At 38.4% G+C, this 20,571-nt stretch overlaps 3 protein-coding genes and 1 long non-coding RNA gene across 5 annotated transcripts in view; 1 reads left to right on the top strand and 3 right to left on the bottom strand.

Moving 5' to 3' along the window:
- Positions 1 to 4,143: 4,143 nt before the first annotated feature.
- The window catches only part of LOC145420158 (uncharacterized), a 219,957-nt gene continuing 203,529 nt past the window's right edge, over positions 4,144 to 20,571 (bottom strand). Inside the window, exon 2 of the long non-coding RNA XR_013901467.1 lies at positions 4,144 to 4,463. This is a non-coding gene — a long non-coding RNA (uncharacterized LOC145420158). The remainder of the gene's footprint in view (positions 4,464 to 20,571) is intronic.
- On the bottom strand, positions 6,894 to 9,292 carry LOC113036922 (acyltransferase PGAP2-like). Its single transcript, XM_026193527.2, has 5 exons — positions 8,629 to 9,292; positions 8,281 to 8,530; positions 7,925 to 8,031; positions 7,715 to 7,823; positions 6,894 to 7,563 (listed from the first exon to the last, which is right to left on the bottom strand). Exons 1-5 carry the CDS (start codon positions 8,794 to 8,796, stop codon positions 7,433 to 7,435), a joined length of 765 nt encoding a protein of 254 aa, XP_026049312.1. The 5' UTR covers positions 8,797 to 9,292; the 3' UTR covers positions 6,894 to 7,432.
- chrna10a (cholinergic receptor, nicotinic, alpha 10a) lies at positions 9,708 to 13,539 on the top strand. Of its 2 annotated transcripts, none has more exons than XM_026193526.2 (5): positions 9,708 to 9,876; positions 10,885 to 11,030; positions 11,198 to 11,352; positions 11,862 to 12,394; positions 12,477 to 13,539. In XM_026193526.2, exons 1-5 carry the CDS (start codon positions 9,789 to 9,791, stop codon positions 13,175 to 13,177), a joined length of 1,623 nt encoding a protein of 540 aa, XP_026049311.1. In that variant the 5' UTR covers positions 9,708 to 9,788; the 3' UTR covers positions 13,178 to 13,539. The 2 variants fall into 2 exon arrangements, with proteins under 2 accessions (XP_026049311.1, XP_080145176.1); XM_080289050.1 differs by adding an exon at positions 10,145 to 10,270 and having other exon boundaries at positions 9,719 to 9,876; positions 10,885 to 11,352.
- Positions 15,980 to 19,803, bottom strand: LOC113036386 (olfactory receptor 7C1-like). Its single transcript, XM_080289051.1, has 2 exons — positions 17,699 to 19,803; positions 15,980 to 17,569 (listed from the first exon to the last, which is right to left on the bottom strand). The coding sequence occupies exons 1-2, from the start codon at positions 18,039 to 18,041 to the stop codon at positions 17,106 to 17,108; spliced, it is 807 nt and encodes a 268-aa protein (XP_080145177.1). The 5' UTR covers positions 18,042 to 19,803; the 3' UTR covers positions 15,980 to 17,105.

The raw sequence follows: 20,571 nt of genomic DNA, 5'->3' as shown, positions 1-20,571 counted from the left end.
TTGAGTCTGTTGGCATCTGCGACCCTCAGCCTGCTCCCCCAGCATGCAACAGCATACAGGATCGCACTGGCCACAACAGACTCATAGAAAATCCTGAGCATTTTCTGGCAGATGTTGAAGGACCTCAGTCGCCTCAAAAAATAGAGACGACTCTGGCCCTTCCTGTAAAGTGCTGTGGTGTTTTTAGCCCAGTCCAGTTTATTGTCAATGTGTACTCCAAGGTATTTATAGTCCTCCACAATGTCAACACTGACCCCCTGGATTGAAACAGGGGTCAAGTGTTTCCTGGTCTTCCTGAAGTCCACGATCAGTTCCTTGGTCTTTGCCACGTTGAGCTGCAGATGATTCTGCTCACACCACGTGACAAAGGAGTCGACCACAGCCCGGTACTCTGTCTCATCATCCCTGTTGATGCATCCAACCACCGCAGAGTCATCAGAAAACTTCTGAAGATGGCAGGTCTCTGTGCAGTGGCTGAAGTCTGTGGTGTAGAGGGTGAAGAGGAAGGGGGAGAGGACAGTCCCCTGTGGTGCCCCTGTGTTGCTGATCACCTTGTCAGACACACACTGTGGGAAACGTACATATTGTGGTCTTCCTGTCAGGTAATCAACAATCCAGGACACCAGAGAAGCATCCACCTGCATCGCTGCTAACTTATCACCCAGGAGGGTCGGCCTGATGGTGTTGAAAGCACTGGAAAAGTCAAAAAACATGACCCTCACAGTGCTCGCCGGCTGATTAAAACAAAAACTCTGACTTTTTCAATCTCTGCTCTTTGTAGAGTTACACAGCTGAATTCAATAAGCTATAACCAGATTTTACACAAGCCGTCATGGCTGATGGAGTCCATCCCAGATACCATGAGATGAGAGGTGGGGTTCACCCTGGACAGGTCGTCAGTCTTGACAACAGCAAGGTCAAGGCGATGGCACTTTCCCCTGCTTTCAAAAAAAGCTTAATATTCATTCATTCATTCATTCATTTCAGGCACAACAAAATAAATATATTGAAGATAAAGTGCACAAAACAAAAAATATTTCAAGGACAAAAGATCTGGGCCCGTATCCCTAAAGATTCTGAGAATCCTCTCAGAGAGCTCCTAACTTAACCTAAAAATTCCTTGCCAGGAGTTTTAGCTTCGAAGTGATTCCAGAACATTTTCATTGAACTCTGAGCAAGGAATGGTTGGGAAATCCTATCTTAGTGAGGAGGTGTGGGTGACCCCGTTGCTAGGTATGAGTCATCATTTCAAAAGCCGTGATTGGTTGATCCTACAAGTTTGATGGAAATGAGCTTTTGGTGATAATGAGCAAAGGATGTACCCTCAAATCAATAAACATAATTATACACTCTAATCTTATGCTGACTGTAATTGTAAATAATATTTCACATTCAAGAAAATATCTGGAAAATGAATAGTAAGCTGTAGGGGTTATAGCCTAACATTAGAATCTAAAATATGTGAAAACTTAAACTCATTACACCCTGTTCAAATAATGATTCGTGTCTTATTTGCTCATATTAATATCCTAGCTGGCATATTTTGTACTTTCACTCCCATATGGACCCCATTGAAAACAAGATGGCCTATCTCAAGGGGCTGTCCTTAATGAAGTGGAAATCACAACGTTACAAGTCCAGTGTGGTCTTAACGAGGGTAACACGGCTCAGTTTTTATCAATGTCTGTGATTGCTGGCTGGTCTATTTATAAAGGCTTGTTAACAAATATCCTACAAACACAGAAAATGGAGGGAAAAAAAAGGACTCGCAAGCCGAACTGGACTGAGGAGCAAGGTTTGTTGCTGGCCCAGTTGGTGAACGAACATAAAGGTATGTTACGAGGAAAATTTGGCCCAACTGTCACTAGCCAAGGCAAGAGGCGCGCCTGGGACACAATATCAGGATAGCCCAGCGGATCAAACACCATTCCCATCTGCAGCACCTGCTCCGTCAGCACCCCTGCAGGAGAGCAGATTGCAACTCACAATTGATGTGTTTGAAAAACAAAAAGAAGTCCTTTCCCTTCAGGAGGAGTACTACCACCTTAAAATTGAACACCTAAAAAATAAACCATTTACAGATTGTGTTCTGTGTCTTGCATTTAACAATTGCAGGTGATGTGCAGTAAAACTGTGGTAGTTCTTAATACCATCACAAGTTCTCAAAAGACATGGGGCTACAGCTTGCCTGAAATGTAAATTTGTGAAGTTTGCCCTGTAAGGCAGTCCACTCTGGGCTAGGTTCCCCTGTGGAATGTAAATATCTTCTTCACCACCATCCTCATCGTTGTCCTCATCCTCATCGCCATCCTCCAGAGGTTCTGCAATCTGTCTAACCTTGCAAATATTGTGTAATATTGCACAGGCTATGATGACTTTGCTGACTTTTTCAGGCCTCAGCCGCACCTCTTCGTGGAGAACATGAAAGCGCCTCTTAAGCTGGCCTATGCCATGCTCCACCACCGCTCTTGTTGTCTTGTGGGCCCTACAATAGAATACAGAGACCTTTAATTATTTGATGGAAATATTGCACTACTTGGATGCTCTAACATATTGCTTGCATTTCATTTCCATGATTTTTGTATTGTTTGGCTTACCTGTTATAGTTTAGTTGGGGCCCTTGGCATGGCTGGAGGTAAGGTGTAAGGAGCCATGGTTTGCATGGGTAGCCACTGTCCCCTAACAAGTGGCAATTAGCTGGCACATAGCGTCTCTCAAAAAGCTGTCTGATGCCACTCTCGGAGAGCATTCTCGCATCATGTGTGGAGCCTGGCCGTTTAGCCACAATGTCCAAAATCTTACAGGCCGCATTGAAGACTATTTGCACATTGATGCTGTGGAAATTCCTCCTGTTAACAAAGACAGCCTCGTCCTCTGATGGCGCAATTATTCTCACATGTGTTCCATCAATTACACCCACAACGCCAGGGAATCCTGCAATGTCCATAAATGCCCTTTTATGTGTGTGTAAAGTGCGGGCATCCAGCGGGAATGAAACAAATTGTGTCACAATATTAGGTTGTGACAAAGCTGTCAGTGTTTGGGTGATGACTCTGCTGACAGAGGATTGGGACAGACCCAAGTCATCACTGCTGCATTGTTGCATTTTCCCAGTTGCCAAATACCTCAGGGTTGTGATTACTTTCGTCTCCGGTGTAATAGCGTTGTGGCGTCGAGTTGGTGAAGTAATTGCATCTCTAAGGAGATCCACCACAAACATGATTCCTGCACGATCCAATCTGTAGCGTCTCAATAATTCCCAGTCATCCAGTGTTTGCAGGACATCTCTCCTGCCTCTTCTGTTGGCCATTTTGTGCAGCTGCTTAGGGGAACTCCTAAGCCACTAAAAGTCCTCTTCCCTGCTCTTAGCAGATCTCGCCTTAGGAGCCCTTTTAAGCGCTAGAAATCTTGAGGAATAGCTTTTATATTAACTGGGATTGTCGTGTCACTTTTAGGGGAAATTCTAAGAAAACGTCATGACTCTGAGAATTTTCTTAGAATTTGGCCGCTAGGAGCCACTTTTTGCACAAAGATTCTTTAGGGATACGGGCCCTGATGTCTCAACAGGACCTGGAAAAACTAGTCCATGCATTCATCTTTAGTAGGTTTGATTACTCTAATAGGATCTTTACAAGTCTACCTAAAAAATCAGTCAGACATCTACAGCTCATTCAGAACTCTGCTGCTTGGGTCCTCACTAAGACCAAAAAAGTGGACCACATCAGTCCAGCTCTGAGGTCTTTACACTGGCTGCCTGTCCGTCAGAGGATAGACTTTAAAGTTCTGATGCTGGTCTATAAAGCTCTGAATGGTTTAGGACCAAAATACATCAGTGACCTCCTGACCCAGTATGAACCTTCCAGATCCCTCAGGTCATCTGGATCCGGTCTTTTATCAGTTCCCAGAGTCAGAACCAGGCATGGAGAAGCTGCATTCAGCTTTTATGCTCCATATATCTGGAACAAACTCCCAGAAAGCCTCAGATCAACTGAAACACTCAGTTTATTTAAATCCAGGTTGAAGACTCTTCTATTCTCAGCTGCATTTCAATAAAACACCAAATCCACACTGTTAAGCTACATTTCAAAACTTACATTTTAACTACTGATTTTATCAAGGCAAGGCAAGGCAAGGCAAGGCAAGGCAAGGCAAGGCAAGTTTATTTGTATAGCACAATTCAACAACAAGGTGATTCAAAGTGCTTTACAGAGACATTAGAAACAAGAACAAATAAAAAGCATGATTTAAAATTGATTAAAACAAGCAAATAAACTAACTAACTAATTAACAAACAAACAAACAAACAAACAAACAAACAAACAAACAACAGTATATAAAATCAAAACAGATAAAATCAGAACAGTAGATAAAATCAGTAGTTAAATGTAAGTTTTGAAATTTAAGCTTAAAGTGTGGATTTGGTGCTTTATTCAAATGCAGCTGAGAACAGGTGAGTCTTCAACCTGGATTTAAATAAACTGAGTGTTTCAGCTGATCAACTGTTTTGATTTTATCTACAGTTTTTTTAATCAACTTTAAATCATGCTTTTTATTTGTTTTTGTTCTTTAATGTCTCTGTAAAGCACTTTGAATCACCTTGTTGTTGAATCGTGCTATATAAATAAACTTGCCTTGCCTTGCCTTGCTTAGATACATCCTTGTCCTGTGCATCTCAGATTGCTGGCTCATCGGTGTCTTATTGAATGAGACACCAATCCAGGTTTTGCTTGGCAGTTGCTCACAATTTTAAGCAAGTCAACATGCCAGCATTTTAAGCTGGATAAATGTAATCATATTCTCCACCACATGTGTTGTTTCAAAAGGAAGGCTACATCCCAGGATATTCACAGCAACAACACAACTAGATGCGTGTTAGGACAGGTGTGGACATCTGCTGCTTCACTGTGAAAGGCTGGAATGGTGTGACCTCTGTCCAAAGGGTGTGTCGAGGTGGAAATCCAAGAAGTGCAATACGTTCCTGCATGCACACCAGCAAAGGTTGGCAGGACACCTCTTGAAGTAAAGGGGATCTAATGCCCCAAAACATGCTGCTCTGTTGAACTAAGATACATTTGAAGAAGGTTTATGGCTTTTGCTGAGAAATTTTAGGTGTCCAAAAATTTTATTTGACTGTTACTGATCTGGTTATCAATTCAGAGTTATACTATAAAGGGAAACCTTGACTGTTTGATAGAGACCTCTATTTAAAAGAATAATGGTGCTTGAATTAAAAAGAAAAATATATTATTTGTTGTTACTTTTCTTACTCATTTTTTTTTTTTTTTAGAATTCCTGTTATTAAACACATGTACAGACTTTGCAGAGTATATGTCTGCAATGTTGACTGTTTGGGCTAACACAGGGTCCTGTAGCTTTCCTGTAGAGTAAACCTGCACACTGAGGTATTTTCCAAGTCATGCCAGTATATTATGGTAAATATCCTTAAGTTTGAGTGCAAATAAAATAATTAATATTGGAGAAAATTACTGTCATCACATCATGGTTCATAGGTTTCAGTATTATATAGCTTTTTTAAAAATCTTTAATGACATATTGAAGATATTTACTGACTACTTCATCTGAAAACAGAAGAACAAAGTAATAAACTTTTAGTGATGCGCTTCACATACATTTGTCACATAATATTTGGTTAATATTATTGATTGATAGATTGTTTAATATTAGAACCTACACAATATTAAGCTTTGATCATTTGCATCATCTGGTTTAGATATATGGTGGATTATAAGAAACTTCAGAGCAGTGCAAATTCAATCATATTGCAAGATATATACAGAGGAAATATTTTGAGACTACCTTACAATCTTGGTGGTATAATACAAATGAACAGTAGCATATAATGATGTCTTAAGTCAATCATAAGTTGAAGTGCATATATATTTTAAGTTCTGTTAGAACGATGAAATAACCTTTACAGTGATTTGTTTATTAGACACAGCACAGTTTGCACAAATATGCAAACAATTCCATTTAAACTTTAACCAGACAAATTTATTTCCATGTGCAGGAATTCCTTTGTGCATACATGGAAAGTGTAAGGCCTAAACAGGACAGGCACCAACAGATATGGTACTGATAATGGTATAACTAGTATAAAGAGATGCGCTGAAGTTGTGTAAAGGTAGTCAGGCTAAACAAACTTAAATTGTGCACCCTAAATTAAATTTGCCAGTTACATAGGTATTTTTAGCTGAACCTTCCTGGTATTGAGATCAGATAATATAGGCTTGTGTATTGACATTATAGGCTGATCTTAACTTTGAGCTGTAACCTGCCAATTTAACCATCATCACAAAAATGTGAATCTATCCCCAACACAGTGTTAACAAGACCTGAGTATTATCAGTTTCACAAATATAGGACTTTCTCAGGTAAGGTATTCACTGTATTGGATAATTTTACACGGTTCATTGATTGATTGATTGATTGATTGATTGATTGTTTTTAATTTAGGTACTTTAATTAAATTTGATTTTATCATGTTTTTCCTAAATCTGTTGATATGGCATGTCAATCTGGAGTATACTCTTTCATTTAAATCTACAGGTTTTTATTGGGGGATTTAATTTTGGTGCACAGCGAAGAGTTAGGTAATCAGGACACAATAGTGTGCACAGTTCCTCACATATTACTGAGGAAATCTGTTTTGAAAAGTGTTAAATTAACATTTCAACTGCCAGTATTGCAGAAGTATTTAAAGTTATGATTTACTGAACTTTATTATGTCTCTGTTTGTGTTTTAAAAGCCCGACTAGGAATGGGCATGGCAAACTAGCTAAGATTAAAAATACTCTGGTGTGTAATGTGGTTCATGTAATATACTTGCCCTTAAAAAATAAACCATAAATAAGTAATAACATAGAATAAAGCGCTTTGTCAACAGCAACCTGAATATTGCATTTTATTACATGAAAGTGAGTATCGGTGCCAATCTTTTTTGAGGACTCTAAATAGAGTGCAGTGTTTCTGAAGCTGGACACTAAGGCTTAGAATTCAGAATGCATCCATTTCCTATCCTTGAGTTTATATTTCAAAATAAAAGCCAAGCATACTTGAAGAACTATCACTTTACTTTGGCACATTTCTAGTATGACCACAAATTTGCTGTGCAGTGTATAAAAGTTAAAATGTCACATTACATAACATCATGTAGGTTGGTGAAGGCATCCATGAATGAGACACTGAGGCAAAAGAATGCACTTAAAGTTATCCTAATACCCCTACAGTAGCACATGTGCATATCTTATGTTCATTTGTCAGACATCATCACTCACTAAGGATTTGTGACTGGTCATCATGGAAATATATGGAAAAGGCCTTCATCCCACCCTTCCGCTTCAGCAGGATCAAGGCTGCTATCATCAGGTGGTTGGGGGGTGGTACATGTAGTACCTAGTCCTTGACTTTCTAGTCAGAAGTCTTTATCCTCTGAAGATGAAATGAGCATGACCTCCCGGCTCTTAAAGTCCCACACGGCTGTAAGATGGAAGGCCATATTGGAGAAAACAACTAGATACTCAAACAGGGCAAAGAATGTGTAACCTGATAAAAGAAGAAACAGAGTACAGAAAAAATATAATTTGGTCAGAATATTGTGAATATTTGCATTACTGTAAATATGATGGTTGATGATTAATATTAATAAAGCAGCACACAATCCACACAGAAACATAAGGATGGGTTAAATACTCACTCCCTGATTCACAGTACATGTTGTGTTTCCAGTAAAAGAATCCGGCAAAAGCACAGAAACATACATTGAGAAGTAAGAAACGCACTTTCCAGTGGTGAGACTTGGCATCCTGTGAGGGCACAACAAAGTAAACAAATACTGAAATTGACTGTAATTCTACAAATGATATGGCAGTTTTTAAGTTCTAGTGCCTCATTTGCTATTTCTTACCTCAGGACTTAAGGAATATTTCTTAATAGATTTCCATAAACGGCAGGTTATCAACATGTAGATTAGAGAACTTACAATGAACAGGACAAAACCTTCCTTATGCACAACTAAGGAGCAAAAACACAAAGAGGAAGGGAAATTTGACCAACAAATGGGGAGAACTTGTGATAATATGTTATTAAACTTTACATAAATGCACCAACCACCAGTCATATCATACTTAGCACAACTGAAACTGCTTGTTTTTAATGTACAAGAATAGGTAATAGTATTATCAGTATTATTATTATAGTATTACACTATATTTGTGCAGACAAGGCCTGTACAAAAATGCAAACTAAATTCAGAATACTCACAGTAAGTTTCAGTGGATGATACGTATGTGAGCAACAAGAGTCCAATGTTTTCAGATATAGAAAAGCCCAGGTTTAAACAGCTGAGTAAACTCTCTGGAAACCTGGTAGCAAAGCGAGCCTTGTAAAACTTGAAGTAGGTAAAAGCCACCAGTAACCTTGGTGCTGAGTGTAGTCCAATGCAGAATCGCCAAATGTGGCACTCAGGACTTAAGCTGATAGAGGCACTTATAGATGGCAGGTAATTAGGAACCTAAACACACATCAAGAATTTTGTTTAGGTTAAAAATATATAATCAATACATAATAAGGTATTGCAACTACTACCATAGAACTAAACATACACATTACCTGGCAGTGTGTACCAGTGGCATCTTCAAAATGAAAAACAGAGGATATGAAGACACAAGTGATGAGCCCGAGCAGGGGTAGGCACACAGTCGCCAGAACACAGGTGGCGAAGGATACCCTAATAACCAGGGGTCTTTCATGCCCCAAAATATTTGAACTTTGTAGCATTTTAGATTGCGACAGCGGGAAAAGAAACAATCGTGTAAAGATGATCACATACGGGATATAACGCTCTTGGCATCTGTAGCTATGCTAGGTAAGAAGAAAATAGACTGGAGATGAGTAAACATGTCAAGTACATCCATAAGGTCAATATTTATCTTGAACCACTCGGGAACATTTCAGATTTAAAACATTCGCGTGAATTTACTGAACATGTAATGGCTAAATCCATCCTACCTTCACCCTGTTTACTGTTTGCCAGTGGTCTCTCCCAACAATACCTACGCTGTAACAATAATATTTAAGTATGCAGGGCGGTGGACGTGCATTTCTCAATCAGCTATCGTCGATCGCCTAAAACACTGCTCGGCTCATCCAGTCATTTTAAATTCCCGCATTTTAGGGGGTGTTTGTTTTGTTTGTTTTGTTGTTTGCACCTCAGATGAATGCTCCGATGAGATGATAACGGGCCTGCGGGTGTAGCATCCTTGTCGTGTAAAACGAGTAGGTGGGGACCACCAGCACCCGGAAGAGAAAGTCGAGGAGGACAGTGTTGTGATTGCTACAGCATATATATTTCGACATAATGCAAATTATGTATTATGTAATTATTATCTTTAAAAAAAAAAATCATTGGCCAGATTTAGCCCGAAGACAAGGAGCGAGAAATGTGTTATTATTTGTTTGTTAGTTGCCGGTAGCTCTCCGTGGTGCTGAATCACAGCAAACAGGGGACTGTTCTTATTATCATTAATTCGCCACCAAAACCCCATCAAAGATAATACACAACACCACCTTTAACTCGCCGTGTTTGTGCAAGGTGTACACGTGGTCGTATCAGCTGGATTCGTTCTGTCCCGCCCCTTCCTGAGCGCTTGTTGGGCTTGTACAGCACCGGATTACATCGCTGCTGACTTCCCCCATCGGTGTGTTTTTGTAAAGACTATTTTCGGCGAATAAAACGTGTTTGGGGACAGAGCAGTTCAAATGGTTCTCGGATGGAGGGCATTTGCTTCAGCAAGATGAAACAATGGCGAATGGCGAAGACTTTATTCCGCTGGCTGCTGTGTGTCGGTATTTTGCCGAGTAAGTTTACTTTCGTTTTATTTTCTGTTTACCTCGTATAATCTAAAACGATGTCGGTATGTCGATCAGTTTTGCGTTCCTATTTAGGTTGGTTTAATATCATATGAAAGGGAACTATATTAAAACTGTCCTAGCAGAGAAGAAAGCTTTAGATAACATTTTTCTATAAAGTGTGGTTGGACGTGTGATCCCAGTCATCTGTATTTCATTGCATCTATTATATTTTATAGAACATCCTTTTCACCTCATATTTCCTCTCCCCCTCAAGCTGTTTCCCGCAATCCGCAAACTTGTTGCCAGCTGTTTGGGGATTTTGCTGTCATCATAATCCTGTAGACCTTCTTTGCATCCAGCTCAGAGGCTTTATTGAAACAGGACTCGAGGTTAACATCTGGTTAGTCCAAATCCATTGTTGACACTGGGAATAAATTTAGTGCTATAAACTACGTTTCCTGTTGAAAACTCTTCCTGCTCGTTTCCTGATTGATGAGTGATTATTTTAATTAGATTTTATTTTAATGCGTGAATAATGGCTTCGTGCGTTTGACGAATATTTCCCAATACTTTGCCTCCAGGTTTAGGCTCATTTTTATTTGTTGTTTGTTCACTGGATTAATGTTGCATGTTGCACTCCATATACAGAGCTTTAGCAGCGAAAGTCACTGTTGGCACATGTTGGCAGATGTGTTTGGTCTATTTCTAGAGCCTTATAGAAGGGAAATATAGATTGCCATTGCCCTTTGTTCCCTACCACCATCTGCTGTACCATCCATATTTTGTCTCACATGCCCCACATGTTTTTCCCTTTTCTTGCAACCCTCTAAATCCACAGCACTGCCTTTGCTGTGCATGTCACTGGCTTGAAAATCTAATGATTCATGATCACACCAGCATGCCTTTCATAGCAAACACATATTTTTCTCGATTAAAATGGAAATACATGAATACTGAAATGCATCACATGTTTTGTGTTAACATAGCTTTAAACTGTTTTGTTCCTTGCCCTAGCTTGTTGGTGTGCTCATGGAAGATATGCTCAGAAACTCCTAAAGGATTTGTTCACAAACTACACTAGCGCACTGAGGCCTGTAGAGGACACAAACACCATCCTGAATGTAACTCTACAGGTTACACTCTCCCAGATAATTGACATGGTAAACTCCCACAGTGCACATAACCGTATGAGTGAAATTGATCCATGCAGATACACATATATCTGTATTGCTGTTTTGTATTTTATTTTATTGTGTTTTATTTTTTATTTTTACTGTTTTAACTGTAATATTCCCCTTTTATGATCACCTTTCTCAATATATTACAGGATGAGCGAAACCAAATTCTAACTGCATATTTATGGATACGGCAAGTGTGGTTTGATGCACACCTTAAATGGAATAAAGATGATTATGACGGCCTTGATACCATCCGCATACCGGGTAGTTATGTATGGAGACCTGATATAGTTCTCTATAACAGGTAGGTTGGATGGGCATAGAGTTCACAAATTCAATACTGTATGACGACATTCTGCCCAATATGAAATACACAAGCTAAACATGCTTTGAAGCTGTCATTTGTAGGTGTACAGGCCTATGCCGACTGCTTCTTATAGTCCAATAATGCAGCATATACAACAGTCTAGGCAACTATAAAAACAAAACCATAAAATTTGAATTTTAGAAAAGTGATTGAAAGTGCAAGAAAGTATTAGGTAAGTAGGTGTAAAGTAATTCCATATAATGATGCCTCCCATGGTTTAAAAGTGTCATTGAAACTAAAGGATGCTGAAACATTAAACATAATCATGTTATATTATTGAAAAGCAATAAAAACAGACACGATCCTTACCTAGTGTACTTGTGCCTTTCCAGTTTGAAACTAATCAAAGCTGTTTTTGTAAAAGACCTATTCAAAATTTGCTCCTAGTATGAATTTACAGTGTTGTTGAACATTGTTTTTTCAGCAATGATTTCTTTGTTTTTTAGCGCAGATGATCATTTCACTGGTCCCATGGACACCAATGTGGTGATTCGACATGATGGACAGATAATGTGGGATTCTCCAGCAATCACTAAGAGCTCATGCAAAGTGGATGTGTCTTTCTTCCCCTTTGATGCTCAGCAATGCCGGTTCACCTACGGCTCCTGGACCTACAACGGTAACCAGCTTGACATCCTTAATGCAATGGAGAGTGCTGACCTGGCTGACCTGGTGGAAAACGTTGAGTGGGAGGTGCTTGGTATGCCAGCTAAGAAGAGCATTGTTCTTTATGGTTGCTGTGCTGACCCATACCCAGATGTGACCTACACACTGAAACTTAAGAGGAAAGCATCCTTCTATGTCTTCAACCTGCTCATACCATGTGTGATGATCTCTTTTCTGGCACCACTTGGTTTCTACCTTCCTGCTGACTCTGGAGAGAAGGTGTCATTGGGTGTCACAGTGATGCTGGCACTCACTGTCTTTCAGTTACTGGTTGCAGAGATCATGCCCCCCTCTGAGAATGTACCACTAATTGGTAAGAATCAAATCCCAGTATGCGTGATAGTAATGCACTACAAATCTGTTCACAGATTTTCTCATCTTATTTCCTTCCACAGGAAAATATTACATTGCAACAATGACAATGATTACAGCCTCCACTGCTCTGACCATATTTGTCATGAACATACACCACTGTGGCCCTGATGCCAAGCCTGTTCCCAAATGGGCCAAGAAAGTCATTCTGCAGTACATGGCCAGAATGTGCTTTGTGTATGAAGTTGGGGAGAACTGCATGTCACCTCAGCCAGAGAAACAGGAGCCTCCTCCTGTACAGAACACCAACTGCACCATGAATGGTCAGGCGGGACCGGGCAGAGAGGACTGCATCTTCAGAATGGAGAGAAGACAAGAGATAGTGGGACCTATGCCCACAGAGGAAAAAGAAGACATGGATCAGATGCTGTCTCCTATAGGCTCAATCGGGAAGAACCCTACTAGCAACTACAGCTCTTGGAAGAATGGCATTTTTGCAAGCCTGGACTGTGGTGACTCAGGGGAGGGGAGGAGATGCAGGAAGGGAGGAGTGAGTGATGGAGAGAAAAAAGACAGAGAGATTTCCTGCAGCATCCAAAGCAATGAAACACAGCTCTTGCGTAACATAGAGTATATAGCCAACTGCCACAGAGATCAGAGGGCCACGCAGAAAAGGACTGGAGAGTGGAAGAAGGTGGCCAAAGTTTTAGACCGCTTCTTCATGTGGATTTTTTTCATTATGGTGTTTTTCATGAGCCTTCTCATCATGGGCAAAACCATATAACTGCAGACCTTTTCAGAAGGTTTGGTGACAGCATGAAATGCTGTTAATAGCATAAAGATTATTCCAGGTTAGGACAGGAATAATCCAGTATTATCAGATTCTGTAAAAGTTTCTCATATTTCCAGGAATGTTTGAGATTTCATCTCCTATTACAAACCTTTTTGTGAGTAGAATTAAATCTTTGATAAAGTTGTTGTTTATGGACTTTCTCCCCTTGCTATGTGAAAGTTATTCCACTCACCCAAGAAGTGGGAAGTTCTTTTGTCAAATCTATATATTTTATGATAATGATATTTTTTCAGTTGTTCACTATTGAGTTCTTCTTTTAAAAAATAAAATACAGATTAATTTCTATATAGCAACTTTTATTTCCCCTTTATTTAAGGTGTTCATAAACTAATATCAACAAGCAACAAATAAATATTATCCGCTGTTGCTTAAGAAATGTCTTATTGTTGCAGGAAAATTTAAAATGTCCACATTCCAGAAAAGAATCAATTAATTTACTGATACGAAACGAAATAGTGAAGTGATGAAATAAACATACAGCTCATTTAAGCAGCAAAAACTGTTACTTGCAGTTTCCTTGAATACTTAATTAGCCACTTGAGACTGACTGTTGAAAAACACAACTTTTGAGCAGAAATAAACATGTTTTCGTCCTGGTTCATAAACCATTTAAGTCTCTATGGGAAAAATTCCCATTTACAGGGTGATTTATTATATATTTGAATTATTTCTTATTATTTTATGGCTCACCCATTTAAAATGCACTGTGACTTATGCAAGAGGTATTAAAGTGTTAAAGACGCATTGCTCACTTAATGAGACTGGGTATCTGCACTAATTAGCAGGTATCTGTAATGCAAGGTTAATTATAGATCTATGAATGAACCTAATGTTGTCACTTTTGTCTCCAAAAAGCCTAAATGGTAATGCCCATAATTTTCAAATAGAGGGTCCAAAATGGGACCTCACGAACCCGTGATGTGACAGTAACTTTTATATAGTGGTCATCATTGTCATGTCACAGAAAGAGGGTTTTTCATTCAAAACAGTCAGCACCTGAGGCTTTTTTGTGTGGAGCTTCTATATTCTCCCTGTTCTTGGGCGAACAGCTTGCTCCCTCAGTCCAAAGACACACATGTCAGGTTGATTGCAGAGATTAAAATCAGCTGAATAGCCCTGTGATAGATTGGTGATGTGCCCAGGGTTTATCCCACCCCTCACTAAAACAGGCTCCAGCCCTCCTCCAACCCAAAATCTGACAAAGCAAATCAAATCAAATCAAATCAAATCAAATCAAATCACTTTTATTGTCACATCACATGTGCAGGTACATTGGTACAGCACATGTGAGTGAAATTCTTGTGTGCGAGCTTCACAAGCAACAGAGTTGTGCAAATACAATAATGTAAACAAGCAAAATACAAGAATGGCTAAATCTGAAAATAATAAATATATGTACAATATATAATAGTATATGCATTTCTGGATGTGTATACTAAATATTTTTCTATGTGTGTGTGTGTGTGTGTGTGTACACATATTTTACAAATTAAATAGAGTCAACAATAAATAAAATATATAAAAATATACAGAGTTGAGACATGTGCAAAACAGTGGCATTACTGTACAGTATGGAGTGCATAATGTTAAAGTTCCAGTAGTGAAGCTGAGGTGTCTATGACGTGTTCAGCAGTCTGATGGCCTGGTGGAAGAAGCTGTCTCTCAGTCTGCTGGTACGGGACCGGATGCTGCAGAACCTCCTTCCTGATGGAAGCAGTCTGAACAGTTTATGGCTGGGGTGACTGGAGTCCTTGATGATCCTCCCCGCTTTCCTCAGGCACCGCTTCCTGTAGATGTCTTGGAGGGAGGGAAGCTCACCTCCAATTATCCGTTCAGCAGTTAAGTCAAAAGCAGTTACTATGGTTATGGTGGTGTCCTGAGAAAGTAAGGCCTCCAGTGAACCCTGAGAGGGTTCAATGCTCTTTTAATTCTTCACATGGCTTGTTTGACTAATTTATAAATCCATGAAAATATAACAGCTGGCATGGGTATAAAATAATTATACTAGCACAAGACCCTTTGATAGAAATTGTGTTACCAGTTTCTCTAAAACATATAACATGCTTATGATGATGCCGCTAGTGTAACACTTATGCATTAACCGTGAAATCTCATAGTTTGCAGCCATTAGTTTAGCTCTTGGTATAATCCCTCATCTATATGTTTTAGAGAGGGATAGCCCTCTTTAATCTCGACCAGAAAGGAAAATAGTCTGAATGCTTAGTCAGCAGTACTCTGTTCAAAACTGTTAGAAAATGCACTACAATGCAATGTCACATTAACAGAAGTAGAGAAGAATTACAGTAAAATGTCATGGGAAAATAATCTGTCCTGGATAATCCAGATGCATGTGGCATGCAGAAAGACAAGGAAAGTATTTTAGGGGGATTATAATGGTACTTTTTTTTTTTTTAATTCAGAAATATATTGTAATGGACTGGGTTACAAGTTAGTTGACTGTTGTGTTATCAGTGTTTTGTGTTCAGAATTGCCAGTTACTTATTGCATAGTTGGACCACACCCGCAGCATGGTGATTTACTGAGTGTCCTTGAATGTGCAGTAGTCTAGAGGCCGGTTGGCTGTCAATCAAATCAGCTACCAATGACAGAGAGTCTGGAGGAGAGCAGGTGTGTGGTTGGCTGAGAGTGTTCGGGGGGTGGGGGTTAGAGAGAGTGTGTGTGTGGGGGCTGAAGTGAAGGAGAGTGTCGGGGGTTGTGCTGTTGCTGTAGAGCGCACTTTTTCGCTGTTGTTTTGGCGTTGGCTATGGCTATGGCCCGTGTTAGTCTTCTGAATAAACACCGGTAACTGGAACGCTGATCGTCTGTGTCTTCTGTCGAGGGACGCTACAATATTTTTGGTAAAAAATATTTTCCTTCTATCTGATGGTCCTAATTTGAAGGTGTGAAAGACAACTCCTTGCACACAATCATGCCAAACAATACAGAACAGTGTTGATAATGGATTAGAATGAATTGATTAAGTTGATCCAAACAGCCATTCACCAAGGAAATATTTTATCACTGGCATTTCTTATTATCTTTAGCCACACAGTAATCTTAGTTGGCTTTTATGAGTAAAGAATTAGTTAAAAAAAAACCTCTAAAAGCCTTTTGTTATTAATAGGATATGACAAAGAAGCCTCAGAAGCTTCAGTTAGCGTTAGATGGAAAATAATAGTTGCAAGGGTACATAATAAACAACTGAAAATATATTCCCTATTGGTATATGTACAATAAATACATTTTGTATTTGTATTGTGATACTCTATTAAAGTAAAATAAATAAATAAACATTACTAACTTTTTGAGCACAAGTTTTGGGTTGTAAGTTATTAACAATGACTACACAGAAAAAAACCCACAAGCTTACTGAAAACAAATGCATTACTCAGCTCCAAATACATGCATAGTGATACTGATTATAAGGACATTTTTATTTATTTTATGCTCTGTCATAGATATTATTTTAATGGCTTTTCAGCAATCAATCAATAGAAGTGTGTAGGCCTGGCCCCACTTAAAAAAAAAGGTTGGTAGAAAACATTTAGATTTGAATACATGGGTGGGAGGAAAATTAATGCGTCACTCATTCTGATGTCTTGTCATTTTATGCTGTTGTTATTGTTATTGAGCTGTTGAAAGACTTTTCAAAAGGAACTGGAACTTCAGTTAAAAGAAAGGTTAATCTAAAATAGGTACCTTTTAGTCGCAACCAGTGAAAACCTTTAATAATACATGTACCTAGATTCAAGCCTTATTTCATTTATTTATTTTGTACTAATGTGACCTTCAGGGTATTTAAAGGCGCCTATAAATAAAATATATTATCATTAGTACTGTAAATTTAAGATAAAAAATATTAGGATGGAGTCACTTTTCTTTTTAGTATTTCAGTAATTTTATGTCTTAATGATCTCGTTTGCATTCCATAAATTATTGGATTCAGATTAGCAGGGACAACATGAAATAAAACAGATGCAATTTTCCTTAAGACTGGGTAATTTGGGAAACGATGCAAAATAATTGTTAAAAATCCTGACCAGAGCATGATCAGATAAAGAACAAGGTGGCTTGCACATGTTTGCAGCGCTTTGTTTTTTAAGTCATTGTTTTTCTTAATCCAGCAAATGAAAGCAATTCTAAAATAGGTGGCAGCTATGCTTGCAATTGAACTAGTAAACAGCAGCACAGTGAAAAAGAGTCCATAGATATTGTTTATGGACACGTCCTCACAAGAAAGCTTGAATAGTGATGCATTGTCACAGTAAGAATTTTGTATAGTGGATCTGCAGCGGGACAGCCTCACAGTAAGACCTATTAATATAGACACAAGCACTACTGACACCCCCCAGGCAGCTGCGGACAGCCCAACCACAGCTCTGGTTGTCATAATGGAACTATACCTTAAGGGGTGGCATATCGCCGCATATCTATCAATTGCCATAATGATGAGGATCATATGTGAAGCCGATCCAAATGTGTGACTTTGAAAAGCCTGAACCACACACTGTTTGTAGGTGATAAACCGTTCGGTTGCCAAGATGTGAGCCATTAGCTGAGGCAGCAGGACTGTGTTACCTATGAGATCATTGACAGACAGGTTACAAAATAGAAAATACATTGGCTGGTGCAAACTCTTCTGAGAAATGATAAGCAAAAGGACTCCAATGTTAGAAAAAAGCAGGGTGAAGTAAACAAAGAGCAGTAAGGAAAAGAGAGGATACGTTAACTGTGGAGAAATGTCAAAACCTTGGACCTCCAGAATATCGGTTGAAACTGTTTTGTTTTTTTCCATTCTCTTTACTTAATGGGAAACCTAAAAGAGAAAACACTGACAATGAAACATGATAAGTGTCCCAGTATGTTAAAGCTGAATGAACATACTTATTATACTTTTTTTTCTGCCTGAAAAAAAAATCAATAAAAATAAAATATGATTAAAAATGATTCATGATAACAAAAAAAGAAAAACAAACACAAAATTAAATTAAATTACACTTTTAAAAACACATTACCTTCAATTGAAATATTCAGTAATCAATTTCTGTCTTGTTCTCTTGCATAAAAAAACCCTTTTCATTCATTTTCAAATATGGTGTGTAAAACAACAACAACTAAAACTGACACCAATAAACCATAACCATAAACTAAGGAAAGTACCAACATTTTATAGTGAAAATGCAGATGTTTTGAAAAAAACAAAACAAAACAAAACAAAAAAATGCCCAACAAAACCTACAACAATGTGAAGTCACAGTGTTTTAAGCTGCTAGTGTTTTGTACCTTGGCTGTGGAGGAGGGAATCTAATCAGCAGCTACAGCTGAGTGACTTTTATATTGAGGGTGTAACATTTGATATGAATTTACTGGCTTCTCCATTTCAGCTACAGTTCTATATTTATCAAGGGCTCGTTATAGATTCCCACATGAATTAATATGGAGCTTGATATTTAATTTTTGTCTAGATGCAAGAATAAATGCTAAAACTTTTCCTGCCATACACTTTGAAAGAAAAAAAAAATTAACAAGCACATTTTAAATTATTAACAAGAATGAGGACGATAAATAGTGGTCAGTGTGTATTTACTGTAGAAATTGTACTCTTTCCACTTTTCACTTTATGTTTGTGACCTGCACTACCTGCAGTCCTTCCAGACACATGAAGAAAGCAATGGGATATGGAAACAATGTGGACTTCTCCGTCATGGATTTATCATTACTACCAAGTGCAACTAAGTGTTATAGACATATCTGCTGACACAGCTTAACACACTTAATCAAATTAAAACAAAAACAACCATTTAAGTTAGGCCTTATATTATATGGTGGTGCTGGACTTGCCACTGTTTTCTGGGATAGTTTCTCCTGCAGAGCTTTGGACTATGAGACTTTCCCTTTCTTTGAGTCACAGTTTCTTAAGGTCGGTTCATCAAATATATTTTACTGTGTTTTAATCTGCCGCCCTCCCGGCCCCGCTGGTGTTTATATCCAGGATTTCACAGACTTTTTATCCTCCATTATTAAACTGGAGAAAGTCTTGATGATTGGCGATTTCATCCTGCGTGTGGATGATCTTAGCTGTAGCATGGCCTCTGACTCTTTTAATTTTATTCAGCATGTCTCTGGTCCCACTCACGTTAAAGGCCACACCTTGGACCTCGTCTTTTCTCTTTGCTTAGACATAACTAATCTCTGTGTGAAGGATGTACAAGTGAGTGACCATTCTTGTGTTATTTTTAATCTTAGCTTCCCTCTGGAAACACCACCATCCAATCTCTTGTTCAATAAGTGGTTCATAAATCAGGATGTTGCCCTGAAGTTTTCTGATTTATTGGATCCTCATGTGATCAGGGGCTGCACTGATGCTGATGTTGCTACGCTGTCAAAGTCTGTGTGGACAGAGGCATGAAAGGACCCAAAATGCCGTTAATAGCATAAAGATTATTCCAGGTTAGCACAGGAATCATCCAGTATTATCAGATTCTGTAAAAGTTTCTCATATTTCCAGGAATGTTTGAGATTTCATCTCCTATTACAAACCTTTTTGTGAGTAGAATTAAATCTTTGATAAAGTTGTTGTTTATGGATTTTCTCCCCTTGCTATGTGAAAGTTATTCCACTCACCCAAGAAGTGGGAAGTTCTTTTGTCAAATCTATATATTTTATGATAATATTTTTTCAGTCATTCACTTTTGAGTTCTTCTTTTAATAAATAAAATACAGATTAATTTCTATACAAGAACTTTTATTTCCCATTTATTTAAGGTGTTCATAACTAATATCAACAAGCAACAAATAAATATTATCCGCTGTTGCTTAAGAAATGTCTTATTGTTGCAGGAAAATTTAAAATGTCCACATCCCAGAAAAGAATCAATTAATTTACTGATACAAAACGAAATAGTGAAGTGATGAAATAAACATACAGATCATTTAAGCAGCAAAAACAGTTACTTGCAGTTTCCTTGAATACTTAATTAGCCACTTGAGACTGACTGTTGAAAAACACAACTTTTGAGCAGAAATAAACATGTTTCCGTCCTGGTTCATAAACCATTTAAGTCTCTATGGGAAAAATTCCCTTTCATAACAAATTTACAGGGTGATTTATTATATATTTGAATTATTTTTTATTTTTTTATGGCTCACCCATTTAAAACGCACTGTGACTTATGCAAGAGGTAAAGTGTTAAAGACGCATTGCTCACTTAATGAGACTGGGTATCTGCACTAATTAGCAGGTATCTGTAATGCAAGGTTAATTATAGATCTATGAATGAACCTAATGTTGTCACTTTTGTCTACAAAAATGTCACGGCTGCCGA

This window comes from Astatotilapia calliptera, chromosome 14 (assembly GCF_964374335.1).
Source record: "Astatotilapia calliptera chromosome 14, fAstCal68.1, whole genome shotgun sequence".
In the NCBI taxonomy this organism is placed as follows: domain Eukaryota; kingdom Metazoa; phylum Chordata; class Actinopteri; order Cichliformes; family Cichlidae; genus Astatotilapia; species Astatotilapia calliptera.
This window is presented reverse-complemented; position numbering and strand designations above follow the sequence as displayed.